The sequence below is a fragment of the Bubalus kerabau genome, chromosome 10, assembly GCF_029407905.1.
Source record: "Bubalus kerabau isolate K-KA32 ecotype Philippines breed swamp buffalo chromosome 10, PCC_UOA_SB_1v2, whole genome shotgun sequence".
Lineage (NCBI taxonomy): Eukaryota > Metazoa > Chordata > Mammalia > Artiodactyla > Bovidae > Bubalus > Bubalus kerabau.
The window spans coordinates 106,785,988-106,799,471 of NC_073633.1; the positions used below are offsets into that span (position 1 = coordinate 106,785,988).

Genomic DNA, 13,484 nt, shown 5'->3' on the forward strand with positions numbered 1-13,484 from the left:
TTTCAAAGAGGAGAAAGATGGGTTTAGAGAGTCAAGTATTTTTCCAAAGTTATACAAAGCTGTGAAGAAAGGACTTGTCTATACACTGAATTCTCTGTCTATACACTGAATTCCTAGCTACTAAGCCATTTTTGACATCTCTATTTAACTTTTTCATCTTGAGGCATATTCTGCTTAATTAAGGTCTTGCTATACCAGATGTTAGATAAAATGTTTTACTCCCTCACCTACCCCCCCCCCCAGTTTGTTTGTAAAATTATCATTTTGTAACATGAAAATGGATATAACATATTATCTTTACTTTCAACCCTTGCTATGTTAAAAATACAAGAAAACTTTTGTTTTAGCATCATAATGTCTCCATATCACCACCACTTTTAATGTTTCTTTAAAATATCCTTGGAAAACTTATTGGATGTACTTGTATGAGCCAAATGTCTAATTTTAAAACTTTGCATAGAATCTCACTTGTTTTTACCCGTTTTCCGACAACTAAAGAAATTTTGCTTCTCGCTTCTAATTACTGTAATTAAAAATGCAGTATGTATTGAATCATTCTGGGTAACTTTAAGAAGTTTTTAAATAAGCCTCACTGGATGCTGTTCTTGTAAAGGCTGTCTTGGTGATCAGGGCTTGCCCACCAGATGGCAGTAAAAACTTAAAAAAAAAAAATTGACCTGAATCTTTTCTAATTTTGTTTTAAATAAATACGGGTATTGTTGAGGTTTTTTTGTTTGTTTGTTTTTAATGACTTGACCTCTTTTTTTATCCTAGGCAAAGTTGGATATTGCATTTGGAACACACCACACGTAAGCAATTTTTATGAAATGGGGGGTAATATGAGTTTAAAAGATTAAATGATGCTCTTCAGAAATCAGTCTTCAAAGGGACTCACATGTGACGATTTTGCTGAGGGGAAAGCTGTAAGGTAGAAGTAGAGGCAATGGAGTTTCCCCTAACAGTCTTAAGACCAAGTACCAGGAAATGAAAGTGTGGATCTGTGGACCTGGACCGGCCCTGACAGTCTGAATCTCTGATGTGGTTTTCTGCTCTCTGCTCAGGACTTTGCTTACAGCCGCCCGGGGGCACAGGCGGGACAGGCTGTGGTCCGGGTCGTGAGTGACTGTAGACGTGGCCATCACACGCCTGAAGATGCCACTGGTGTAAAGAAGGCCTTGTGACTTTTGTAAGATTCTAAGTTTCAGCAAATAGAATATTGTTAGGTCAGCTCTGTGCTGTAAATAAAAAAAACAATTTTGCAAGAAGTTGTCAGCCTAAGAGACTGGTACCTGTCCCTGCTTTTAAGACATCTCAGAAAATTCTCCCAGGGCGGTGTCGGAGACAGTGCAGGCCATAGGCGGGAGAGACTTTTCTCTTCCTACGTGACACATACCAGCTTGAGCCCCGTTTTAGTTGCATCTTAAAACGTCTATGGAGCTCTTTTACATAATTGGTTCTCTAGCTGAGAAAAGAATAAGACATGGTTGCCTTCATTTCAGTGTTTTTCTAAATCAAATTTATCTGGAATATGTCACGCTCTTGTGAGTGTGGCAGCCTCGTCTTGCTTCTGGACCAGCAGTGGAAGCAGGTCGTCTGCTGCTCCAGGCTTGTCCCTTTGGCACCTGTTCCTCCTGTTCCTAAGGCAACAAGGAAGCGCGTAGGTGGAAGTGTTCGCCCGAGTCTTGCAGGGACCACTGTTTTCCTGATATGCCAAAAAAGAGGGCATGCGCTCATCATTTGCTTTGTGAGCTTAAAGCTGTATGTTGCATCTGTTTTCAGAAAGGAGCCAGAGCAGAAAGCCGTGAGCCACTTTGTGAAAGGACGCCTGTCCAGCCCACATCTTCTGGGTTTAGACGCTCTTGTGTAAACGTTGCCGCATTTACCAGCCGCGCCTAATTGGTAGCTTTAGTGTAATGGAGGGGTTGAGGGTTCTTGAGAGTGATCTCAAGCACCTGTGTCGCTGGGGAATCAATTGTTCTTTACATGGCGTAGAGCTCACAGAAGGGTAATTTCAGCCCAGGATACAAACAGCACTGAATAGACTGGACAGGCGTCTTAGGCTCCTGCCGCTTCTCCACAGGAGACGCTGGTGGGCGGCAGCAGTCAGCTGTCCTGGGTCGACATTCTGCCCGGGAAGGGTCCCACCGGATGGACCCTTGTCCCCCACCCTTAGCTGGAATTCAGCCTAAATACCTTCCTGATTTGGAAATGCACTCAGAAGGCCCTGTCAGTCTTGTGGGTCCCTGGCCTGCTGTGCTGGGCTCCTGCGTGGGACACACGTTCCAACCCGGCAGTCAGGTGTTCTCGGGCACATTCCCGCTGCACGCTTAACTGTGTTACCAAGTAGCCTTGGGAGAGCCTGGGGCCGGAAGGGACGGAGTGCTGGGCTGGCCTGGGTCTGACACAGTAACAACGAGGCAGTGGGCTCTCCTTTTCTTTGTTTTCCAAAAAATTGCTTGGTCCTTTGTCTTCATTTTATAGATTAGAGCCCCCAAGTCAATAGGCAGTTGTCCTCCAGTTAGTGTTGGAGACAGGACTAGAACTGTTTATTTTTACTTGGGTTCTTAGTTTACTTTGTTTTTTAAAGTTTTTTATTTTATTTTTTTTTAGTTAAAAAATTTATTTTTATTTTTGGCCATGTGGCGTGTAGGACCTGTGTCCCCTGTAGTGGAAGTGCAGTCTTAAACACTGGACCGCCAGGGAATTCCCTTAATTTACTTTTGTTGCTTCCTCACTGGTAAAATTAAGTCTGTTTCCCTTGGCCCGTCCCCCTGGCCACACACACACATACACACTTTGCAAGTTCCATCCCCCCAGTCACACCCACACACCCCCCATCCCAGAGACGCACACTTTGAAAGTCCACTCCTCCTTTGCCGCCACCGCAGGCATTTTGCGGATTAAGCCCAGGAGGGCTCCTCATTCAGAGCGGCAAGTGCCAGGGAACTGCGGCGGCAGAGCCCTCCCTCACCCGTAGTGTGCGCTCTTTACACCTTGTTAAAACGCCGGGACCTGATAGGAGATTGAGCTCATGTCTTGAAATTACTTCCACTTGCTTATTTTAAAATGTGCTAAAAGTTATTCATTAAATATCTAGTATACTCTTGAAGCCCAGCTCGGGGGATATAGAGCGTTTTGAGATGGGCTGACTTTTGTCCTTGGAGCTCTCAGTCTTTGGGTGAGAGAGGCAGACAAATGTGAACTAGGAATGGCGGGAGGCCTTCCAGCTCCTGGTAATGTGTGGGGGACCCCCCCCAACAGAGTGGGGCTGCTGCGGTGCCTCCGCGGGATCTCTGGGGTCACACGGCCTTACCCACACCTGTGTTGCGGAGGGTCTGGAAGTGACCAGACGCAGCCGCGTCCTCCAGGAGCTCACGGTCCTCTTGGCAACAGTGAACGCACTCCACCTGTGTTTCCCAGATGCCCTGCCATCCGGGACCTATCTCATAGGGCTTTAGAATGCCGAGGCTTTCTGGTGGCCCCCAGAGCTGGGAGCGAAGGCACCTCCCAGGCCCCCGAGAATCCACAGCGGGGAGAAGCATCAGATATGCCCTGTAGCAGGGCGCAGAGCCCAGGGTGGGCCTCCTGCCCCACCGGTCTGTAGGAAGGCCTCCTCCTTCCCCTTGGGATGCGATCCCCTCTCTCACCTGGGCTGCCCGGACCCAGCCTTGCCTGCCCGTGCCCAGAAACAGGAAGTAGCTGCTGCCCACCCCACACTGGGGAAGCTGTGCCCAAGGAACACTGCATGCAAGACGTGTGATCCCAGTACCCGCTGCTTCTGGTTCACGTGGGACCCTGGATGGTGCTCGTGGCCTCTCCCAGCCACGGCGTCTGCACTTGCATTATGAAGTGGGAATGGCAGTGCCTCCTCTGGATTAGGTGGGGCTTAGTGTGCTAGCATTAGGTGCCTGGCACATAAATTGCTGTTGTTCAATCACTAAGTTGTGTTCGACTCTTTGTAACCCCATGGACTGCAGCATGCCAGGCCCCTCTGTCCTCCACTGTCTTCTGGAGTTGGCTCAAATTCATGTCTGTTGAGTCGGTGATGTCATCCAACCTTCTCATCCTGTGTCATCCCCTTCTCCCACCTTCAGTCTTTCCCAGCATCAGGATTTTTTCCAATGAGTCAGTTCTTTGCACCAGGTGACCAAAGTATTGGAGCTTCAACTTCAGCATCAGTCCTTCCAATGAAAACTCAGGACTGATTTCCTTTAGGATTGACTAGTTTGATCTCCTTGCAGTCCAAGGGACTCTCAAGAGTCTTCTCCAACACCACAGTTCAAAAGCATCAATTCTTCAACGCTCAGCCTTCTGTATGGTCCAACTCTCACATCCATACATGACTACTGGAAAAACCATAGCTTTGACTAGATGGACCTTTGTTGGCAAAGTAACGTCTCTGCTTTTTAATATACTGTCTAGGTTTGTCATAGTTTTCCTTCCAAGGAGCAAGTGTCTTTTAATAAATGCTCCACAGATATTAGCTTGCTTTCTCCTGTTAGGGAACAGCTTCAAATGTGAGAAACATTGCTTTTGCTCCCTACACAGCTTACTAGATAATATGCAGGTCAGCATTCCTCCAGGGAGACCTCATTTTGTGTTTTTATCCATTTTTAACTCTGACCTTCTTGGGACACGCCACTTGGTCTATGAAAAGATTAACATGGGTCCCCTTAGAGCAGTTCTCGGTACAGTTTAATAGGATTCACTGACATTAGTGTATGAATGTCCCTATAAATGATGCCTTGGCTAATGGAAATATTTGTAAAACTTACATCATGAATTCATAACTGACTTATTGTTAATTACAACTAGCTACTAATTTGGCGACTGTGTATGTAAATTTGTTGAGGTTTCAGGGAGCACATCTCATAAGTGGGAAGCAGATTGTCTCAACAGCTGTCTTTCTCCAGCTTTGCATTAATTTACTGTTTGCCAGCGTAAATTCTTTTTTTTGGCAAGAGCTAAATCTTATTCTCTGTTTTATATGCTTTTGTATGTTTTTTAATGCTAACTCTATTCTATCTAAATAGTATTCGGGTTGTTGTTTTTCGAGTGGTTCATTTTTTTTCCCCAGGTGTAAACTGACTTCCATCAGTAAATATTAAGTAGCATTTTGGCCTCAGTGGAAATAAAGCAGAGTTACTGCCTTGAGTAAATCTCTAGCTGGGTGTGGGGGAGAGAATTTAGGTTCCTGAAATAATTAGAAAACCATCAAGAGGCCAAGAATTATCTCCTAACAGATGATGAAGTAAAGCAGGGCGTTGAAGCATAGAGGGAACACACACACGGAACGCTTTAAGTTAAGCAAAACGCGTGTTGTGTTTCATTATCACAGCAGCCCTGTAAAGTGAACGGATGATCGATCCTTCATGTTGCAAGTGAGGAACTGAGGCTGAGGGACACAGAGTGATGTGTGGGGTCAGACATCCTCCAAGTGATGAGCAGAGGTGTCTAGGTCTTCCAGCCTCAGATGGGAACCTCTTATCTGTGTGCTCTTCCCCCTCCCCTCACTGGAATTCAACTAAGAGAAATATTCTGATGAGTGGGGAAGCCCCATCTGAAAGGAATGAATCTCAAGAGCTGATTTGAGTCAAGGGATAAAAGGCAAGACTCACCTCCAGCCCAGGTTCAGGCTGGTGACAAGCCTGGTGTCTATGGAGTGTGAGGAAAGATCAGTGGTTACTTGTTTTCATGCCCCTCTGCTGTAGCAGGGGCCCCAATAAAGCCTTGCCTGTAGAAAAAAAAGATCAGTCTCTCAAAAATGAAGCATCTTTCAAACTTAAACTGCAGCCCGCAGTGGGAAGTGTATTTATTTCAGCCTGCTGCACACATCCACACCGATAAGTGCTGAAACCAGTCTCATGAGCCAGTGCTTACCTGCACGCAATGTTCTCTTGAGTTTCTAGTTTGCTCTGTTGCAGTCTTTTGTTTGGTTTTAACGCTAGGTAGCCACAGCGCAGCACAAGGGAGTGACCAGACCCTGGAAACACTGAGTGAGCAGGTTGCTCTCGTCCCTCATAGTGACGGCGATGCGAAGTAGATGATAAGGGGCCAGACTGGAGTGGGAGGGGTTTTCAGTGCCAGGACTGGCCACGTGGGCGGAATGGAGCAAAGGTTCATTTCAGTCATCCAGCACTCCGAGCGTTTTGGAAGGTGGCTTTCCGCCTGTCACTTGAGCAGACGTTGAGAATGTGTGGAAGAAACGGAGACTATAAATTTTGCAGTCTGGGTGATGTGAGAGTTCTCTTACCTGTTGCGTTTGCGCTGGAAAGGTGTTTTGAGAGTACTCTTTAACGCTACTTGTTCCTTTTTCTGTTTTTAAAGGAAAATGATGCTTCTGCTGTATGAGGAAGGCCTCCGGGTCGTCATACACACGTCGAACCTCATCCGCGAGGACTGGCACCAGAAAACACAGGGGTTTGTAGGGCTCTGTTCGTTTCATGGTGGGAGGAAAAAACCAGAATTATGGCATAGAAAAGAGATGCATGCAGAAAAGTGATGCTGCCTCCCTTGTGGTAACTGATGTTAACCATTTAGCCCACGATCATCCACACCTGTCTTTATACCTGTATATGTTGTTGTTCGGTCGCTAAGTAACGTGCGACTCTTTGTGACTCCGTGGACTGCGGCACACCAGGCCCCCCTGGCCTTCACTATCTTCCTGAGTTTGCTCAGACTCATGTCCGTTGAGTTGATGATGCCATCCAGTGATCTCCTCTGCTGTTGCCCCTTCTCTTCCTGCCCTCAGTCTTTCCCAGCATCAGGGTCTTTTACAGTAAGTTGGCTCTTCGCATCAGATGGCCAAAGTATTGGAGTTTCAGCTCCAGCATAAGTCCTTCCACTAACATTCAGGGTTGATTTCTTTTACGATGGACTAGTTGGTTCTCCTTGTAGTCCAAGGGACTTCTCAAGAGTCTTCTCCAACACCACAGTTCAAAAGCATCAGTTCTTTGTGCTCATCCTTCTTTATGGTCACATCTATACCTGACTGCTGGAAAAACCATAGCTTTGACTGTATGGACCTTTGTTGGCAAAGTGATGTCTCTGCTTTTTAATATGCTGTCTAGGTTTGTCATAGCTTTTCTCCAGAGAGCGTCTTTTAATTTCACGGCTGCAGTCACTGTTCACAGTGATTTTGGAGCCCAAGAAAATAAAGTCTGTCACTGCCTCCATTTTTTCCTGTAAACATACCAATACATAAAATTTATATGCTGTAGTTTTTTTCCTATTTTTTACAAAAATGGAGTCATCCATATATTCTCCTGCCGAGTAGGTCTAAGGATCTGAGGCAGGAAGAGGATTAAAAAATGGAAGGGCCAAACGTATTATTTCCCAATAAGAGCCTCCTGATAACTTTCTTGGCCCTCACTCACCCCCACACCCACCTGTACCTGAGCGTGCCCCCTAGGCATCAAAGGAAAACTCAGGGGTTGGTTGTATGCTAAAAATATCCCTTTATGGAGAAGGAAACGGCAACCCACTCCAGTATTCTTGCCTGGAAAAGTCCATGGACAGAGGAGCCTGGTGAGGGGCAGTCCATGGGGACACGTGACTGAGCACGTGTGCATGAGGGTAGAGGGAGATGGGTTGGTAGCAATAAACTGATAAAACTAAAAAATATATATGTATCCCTTTACCTCCAATCAGTTTGGTTTCCCATAAAACATTCTAAACTGCTGTCTTTTCAGAGCCTGTAATATGATCATAAATCTCTGAAAGGATTGAACGCAAAGGTTTTTCATGCTGTTTTTAAGTTACTAACCCTTGTCCGTGGTGTGTGTTCACTAGATATAGTTTTCGATCTCTTGGGGAAGGTAGGATCCATCCTTAGGCATTTAGGGACTTGTTCGAGTTGCATCTCACCCTCATTCTCCTTCCCAGGAAGCCCTCCTTACAGCCAGCCTTGGACTCCATTCCCTTGATTGCAGAAGCCGTTCTGCATGTCTCTGCCTGCCGGTGTTAGAAGAAGCACCCTTTTGGGGTTCACGCATTTTCCCGTTCATCACCCAGCCTGGGCTAGAGCACTCATGCAGGGCTCTCACTGAGCCTGCGTTGCACCCTGAATTGAGCCGAGACAGTGAGCCTCCCAGCTGCCGTCCTCTGGACCTGCTGAGCCTGGGTGGGCTGCCCAGCCCCAGTCGCCTCTGCTATCACACAGCCCTTCTGAATGTGAAAGGCAGTCTTTTCTTCACGCCAGCCTGTCGCCCTGCCTGGCACTTTTCCTACAGACACGCTCCCGCTTCCCGTTCAAGCTGCACTTGCAAACCGCCCTGTGCTGATGGGGGTGGGGGTGGACGGTCCCTAAGAGCCTTGGCTGCTGGGCTCCTGATCCACTGAGTTTCCGGTTGACAAGGTCTTCTGCTGCCCTCAAGCTTCTAAGCTGCCAGTTGAGTTTTGGGACCTGTGACTCATCTGTAGCCCCATCTAAAAAGGAAATGAAATTGACATAGCTCGTTCTTAGAGGAACAATAACTAAAAGGATTTGTCAGGTTGACTCTGAGTCTCCTGTGGCTCAAAGAATCCCACCCATGGCTCTCGGCTCCTTCTGGAGTGTAGAGGCAGCCCTGCTTCCTTAGGCATCTTTGACTTGGCTGCTGTGGGGAAGGGATTAAAGGTAAAGGGCTTAGGTGTTCATTTTTTTCCTTTATTTAAAAACACTTAATTTTTAAAAGATGTATTGACTAGGTGTAGCTTCACATGGTTCAAAACTCAAAGTACAAGTGGTATAAAATCTCATTCCAACTTTCCTCTGCTGGCCCCCCAGGAAAGGGGGTACTGTTAGTCTACATTCTACTCTGATACTTTACAGTTTCATGTCGCGGGTTATAATTTTATTTAAATATTTTAAAAAGTTATTTTGTGTAATCTTATTTCATAGTCTGCCTATCATGGGCCTGTGGATTCTTTCCTCTCCTAAAGGTATTCCATCCGTCCTTTTCACCTGCTTCTTGATCCACCTGTTCATGTCTTAATTTTAAAATTATCTGGCCCGAGGTTTCTTTATTTTGTCAAACGGTAAAGACGTCTCACATCTCGATGTCCTGGTTGGAAAGTCGTTGTCTGTTGTGTTCCTCCTCCAGGACCGTTCTTGTGAGTGACCCTCTGATCCAGGAGGAGCCCCCCTCATCCTGCAGCCCCGAGTTGCTGTGGGGAGGAGAGACTGCCCCCATCCATCCCTCCCAACACGGCCACGGTACACACAGGAGCCGAGGGAGGCGCAGAGGGGCTACCGAGTTTGCCTAGAGTGACACGGCCAGGTAGCAGCAGATCCCGGTGCAGAACCTGGGCTCCTCTCCTGGTCTCACACGTTACCCATTGTGCAAGGTGTTGACTTTAAAAAATGCACACCGTGAGAGCTGTGAGTCAAGTTTTATTTGGGGCAGAATGAGGACTATAGGAGACGGCATTTCAGATAGCTCATCAGAAGCTGCTCCAGAGAGGCAGGGGGAATTCAGTATACGTGTGATTTTGGTGAATATGTGCATGCCATCAAGCACATTTTTAACAGAAGGTTTATGCTAGTTTCATGAAGGTTACTGCTACTCGTGAGAAGCAGGTGTCACCATGAAGGATTTTAGTGCTTTTCTAGATTCGAGGAGATACAAGAATTAGGCTCTTAAAATCGGCTCCTGAAAATATCTGACTCTCTGAAGGCCTGTTCTGCCAGTCCCCCCCTCCAGGACATGGTGCCTCGTTTCTGCTGTCCACCCTGACCTTCTTTCAGGGGCGTTGAAAGACGGCTGCACATGATTTAATGCTTGTAGATGTAGAGGGCAGGTGCCAATCTGTGGTTGACGAGGGGTCTCCTTGATGTGGGGAAGGAAGGTATGACAGGCCAGCCTGCTGGGAACGCGTTCAGAGCTCAGGAGACGCCCAGCCAGGACTCTCGAGGTTCTGACGGCCTGCCTCTCAGTCTCCTTTGAGGGCCACCAGCGAGAGAGGAACGGGCAGTTTCTGTTGTGGTTTCCCAGGCAGGACTGTGGCGGGAGGAGCCAGAGCAGGGGAGACCGGCAGACGCAGCTCCTGCCTGCTGAGGCTGCTTTCTGTTGGGCCCTGTTCGTTACCTCGTGGGCATCTTTGTGAGATAGGACTGCTAACCTGGTTTTGCAGCTGAAGGAGCTGCACAAGAGCTTTGAAGCCATATTTCTCTGTAATCTACGAGGGGCCAGTTCACAGAAGAACTGGGTTTAGATGTGGTCGTTTGCCATTCGTGGGTAGGACATAGAGGTTTTGGCAAAGTACACTGGCAAAGAATCGATGAAGTTAGAGATGTCATTAAAGTATTTTTACCAATTTATTTGAAAGCCTGAGGTTAGTGTTAATGTAGTATAACTAAACGTAGGCTATACCTCATTCCAGACACCAGATATGGGATATAGATATATATATATATGAAAATGAGTTTGTTTATTGAAAACATATTTGCACATACATTTTTTTCTTAATATAGATAACTTTCATTTTCCACTTGGCTAAAGAGCTGCACGACATGCTTTTGGGCAGAACCCGCCGGGGTCAGCACTGTGTGGGGCTGCTGTAGCAGTAGGAGTGGAGCAGCCGTCAGCAAGGCTGTGAAAGCAGTGCAGTGACCTACCTGGCGGTCTAGCGGCTGTAACTCCACATTCCCAATGCAGGGGCCCGATTCCTGGTCAGGAAACTAGATCCCACCTGCTGCAACTGGGAGTTCACATGCCACAACTAAAAATCCCACATGTTGCAACTAAGACCCAGCGTGGCCAAATAAATATTGGGGAAAAAAAGGCAGTGTAGAGCTGAGAAGGTAAGAGAGCGAATAAGCAGGGTGAGTGGGTGAATGGGGGAGCGTGGAGGGGTCGAGTTGGGAGAGGCAGGCAGAGGCCAGGCCTTCCTGGGTCTAAAATTCATGGTAAGCATTTCAAAAATAATTCTGGATATGATGAGAACCATTGGAGTGGTACAGTCAACTTTGTTCTATATTTCATAAGGACGACCTTGGGCATCCCAGGTGGCGCTAGTGGTAAAGATGCAGGACACCTAAGAAACATGGGTTCAATCCCTGGCTTGGGAAAATGCCCTGGAGAAGGGCATGCAAACCCACTGCAGCGTTCTTGCCTGGAGAACCCCATGGACAGAGGAGTCTGGCGGGCTACAGTCCACGGGGTCACAGAGGCGGAAATGACTAAAGCGACTTAGCACTCACACACACAAGGGTGGCCTTACCAGCAGGTGGAGAGAGGCAGTGAGAGCTCACCTCCTGGAGGTGAGTGCCTGATTACAGAGACAGCACTGTGATCAGCTCTGCTCCTGACTGTTCAAGGTGGTTCTCTTTTTCCATTCCAGAATATGGTTGAGCCCCTTGTACCCCAGAGTCGTCCACGGGACCCACGGATCTGGAGAATCGGCCACAAACTTCAAAGCTGACCTCATCAGCTACCTGGGGGCTTATAACGCTGCCCCTCTCAAGGAGTGGATAGACACCATCCGGGAGCACGACCTCTCAGAAACAAAGTAGGGTAAACGTGGCCTCGTAGCAGCTCGGGGGGCACCCCGAGGACCACGCGAGACATGGGGTGCAGGGGCCTGGCGGGTGCTGGAGGGGCGCTGGGCTGTCCTTCAGGAAGTGGGAGAGCGGGGCCCGTCCCCGTCGGCACCTTCTGGCCCTCAGGTGCTGGGGTGGAGGCGCGGGGCTCTCCCCACTCACCTGAGTCCCCACTGGAGTGCCTGCTCTGAAAGTCACCAAGTTCTTTGACTTCCACCTTGTGGGGGTTGCAGAGGGTGCTTGAAAGTTATTTAAGTGTCAGTTAACTCCTCGGAGGAGGCATCTCAAGAAAGCGGGCTGGCTCTCGGAACATTTCCTGCTTACTGTCGGTGTTTGTGTGTGGAGGTCCACACGTCACCATGTTCTCTAACGTGCATTTTGTATTGTTGTAGTGTTTACCTTATTGCCTCAACCCCGGGACGCTTTCAAGGAAATCAGAAAGATAATTGGGGACATTTCAGGCTTAGGAAGGTAATAAAATTTTTACTATTTAAAAAAATTTTATTGTATGTTCACTGCTATTTCATTTATAATTGGTCTATTTTGAAAGCAGCTTTATAATATCTCTAGCACAACTTAGGCAAGCATTAGGCACTTGAAATTGATTATCTAATTATAGTTTCCATTAATTACTTGCATTTTAACATTTTGCCTCTTTTATAGGTGCAGAGTTAACAGATCTAAATGGCAAAAGCATATGGACGATTTTTAGTTTTTTAATTTCTTGTAATAAAGATAATTAGAGACTTTGTATTTATACAAGTAGTTTTTGCTCAGCACGTGAAGGATTTTTTAATTTAATGTCAAGGATTTTTCACACAGATTCAACAAAGAACAGAAAACAGTGTTGAGCAAAGACCACAACGGAGCTGTGATGTGTTTTGTTTGCTAAACCAATGCCCTAGAAGTTGTTATTATGAGAATGGCATTTGCTGCTGGTATGAAAATAAGCCAAGAAAGGTCTTTAACAAAATAAAGCAAGCAGCAGGTTAAAGCTTCAAGTTTCCTCTCTCTCTCTAGGAGTCAGTTTACCTTAGTAAATTCCCAACACTATTTCTTAAAAGCCCCTCTTTTTCCATAGATTATTGATGCTGTGTGAGAATTCCCCTTGGCTGATGACAGTTTTTGATTTCCTATTTTTAGCAGAGACCACAGCTGAAACCAGGCAGGGTGTCAACACCGCCATCCTTCTGTCTTGAACTCGGGAGCAGGGGAGTCCCATAGGCTGGATGGTTCAAGCCGCTCAGTCGTGTCTGACTCTTTACAGCCCCATAGTCTATACAGTCCATGGGATTCTCCAGGCCAGAATACTGGAGTGAGTAGCCTTTCCTTTCTCCGGGGATTTTCCCAACCCAGGGATCCAACCCAGGTCTCCCACATTACAGGCGGATTCTTTACCAGCTGAGCCACAAGGGAAGCCCAAGAATACTGGAGTGGGTAGCCTATCCCTTCTCCAGCAGATCTTCCTGACCCAGGAATTGAACCTGGGTCTCCCGCATTGCTGGTGGATTCTTCACCAACTGAGCCACCAGGGAAGCCCACATGCTGGATAAGTGCACAGCTTTGTGAGTTGATACCCACAGCAGGGGCCAAATCCTGACCTGGTTACAAGCCGTGTGACTTTGACTTGCTCCCACCCTCTTGACATCTGTAAAATGGGCATAATGACGGTACTTCCCTCACAGAATCGTGTAGAGATCGAATAAGGAAAGGAGGGGAAAGCACGTATTGATTGTTCAGTAAGCACTTGCGGGGTTTAGCTCGTGGACTGGTGGTTCAGAAAGGCCAGGTGATCACACACACTTGTGCAGGATGCCTGTCTTACTGAAGCAGAGTAGCCTCTTATGTGAGTTTGCAACCCCTTTGCACAGTCAGGAGCTTGTGTTGCATCACAGCTGTCTTCCAGTAAAGACGGGGCGTGATCAGAAGTCTGCCCCGCTGCGGGGGAAGAGAAGCCCAGGAC

At 47.2% G+C, this 13,484-nt stretch overlaps 1 protein-coding gene across 14 annotated transcripts in view; it reads left to right on the forward strand.

The window, feature by feature from the left end:
• TDP1 (tyrosyl-DNA phosphodiesterase 1) overlaps window positions 1–13,484 on the forward strand; it is a 74,505-nt gene that overhangs the window by 17,022 nt on the left and 43,999 nt on the right. For 13 of the 14 annotated variants that reach the window (XM_055538897.1, XM_055538899.1, XM_055538901.1 and 10 more), the window contains 4 exons: window positions 775–809; window positions 6,328–6,420; window positions 11,323–11,490; window positions 11,914–11,992. In XM_055538897.1, the coding sequence (XP_055394872.1) occupies window positions 775–809; window positions 6,328–6,420; window positions 11,323–11,490; window positions 11,914–11,992 (375 nt within the window). The remainder of the gene's footprint in view (window positions 1–774; window positions 810–6,327; window positions 6,421–11,322; window positions 11,491–11,913; window positions 11,993–13,484) is intronic. The other variant, XM_055538904.1, reaches the window with a different exon arrangement.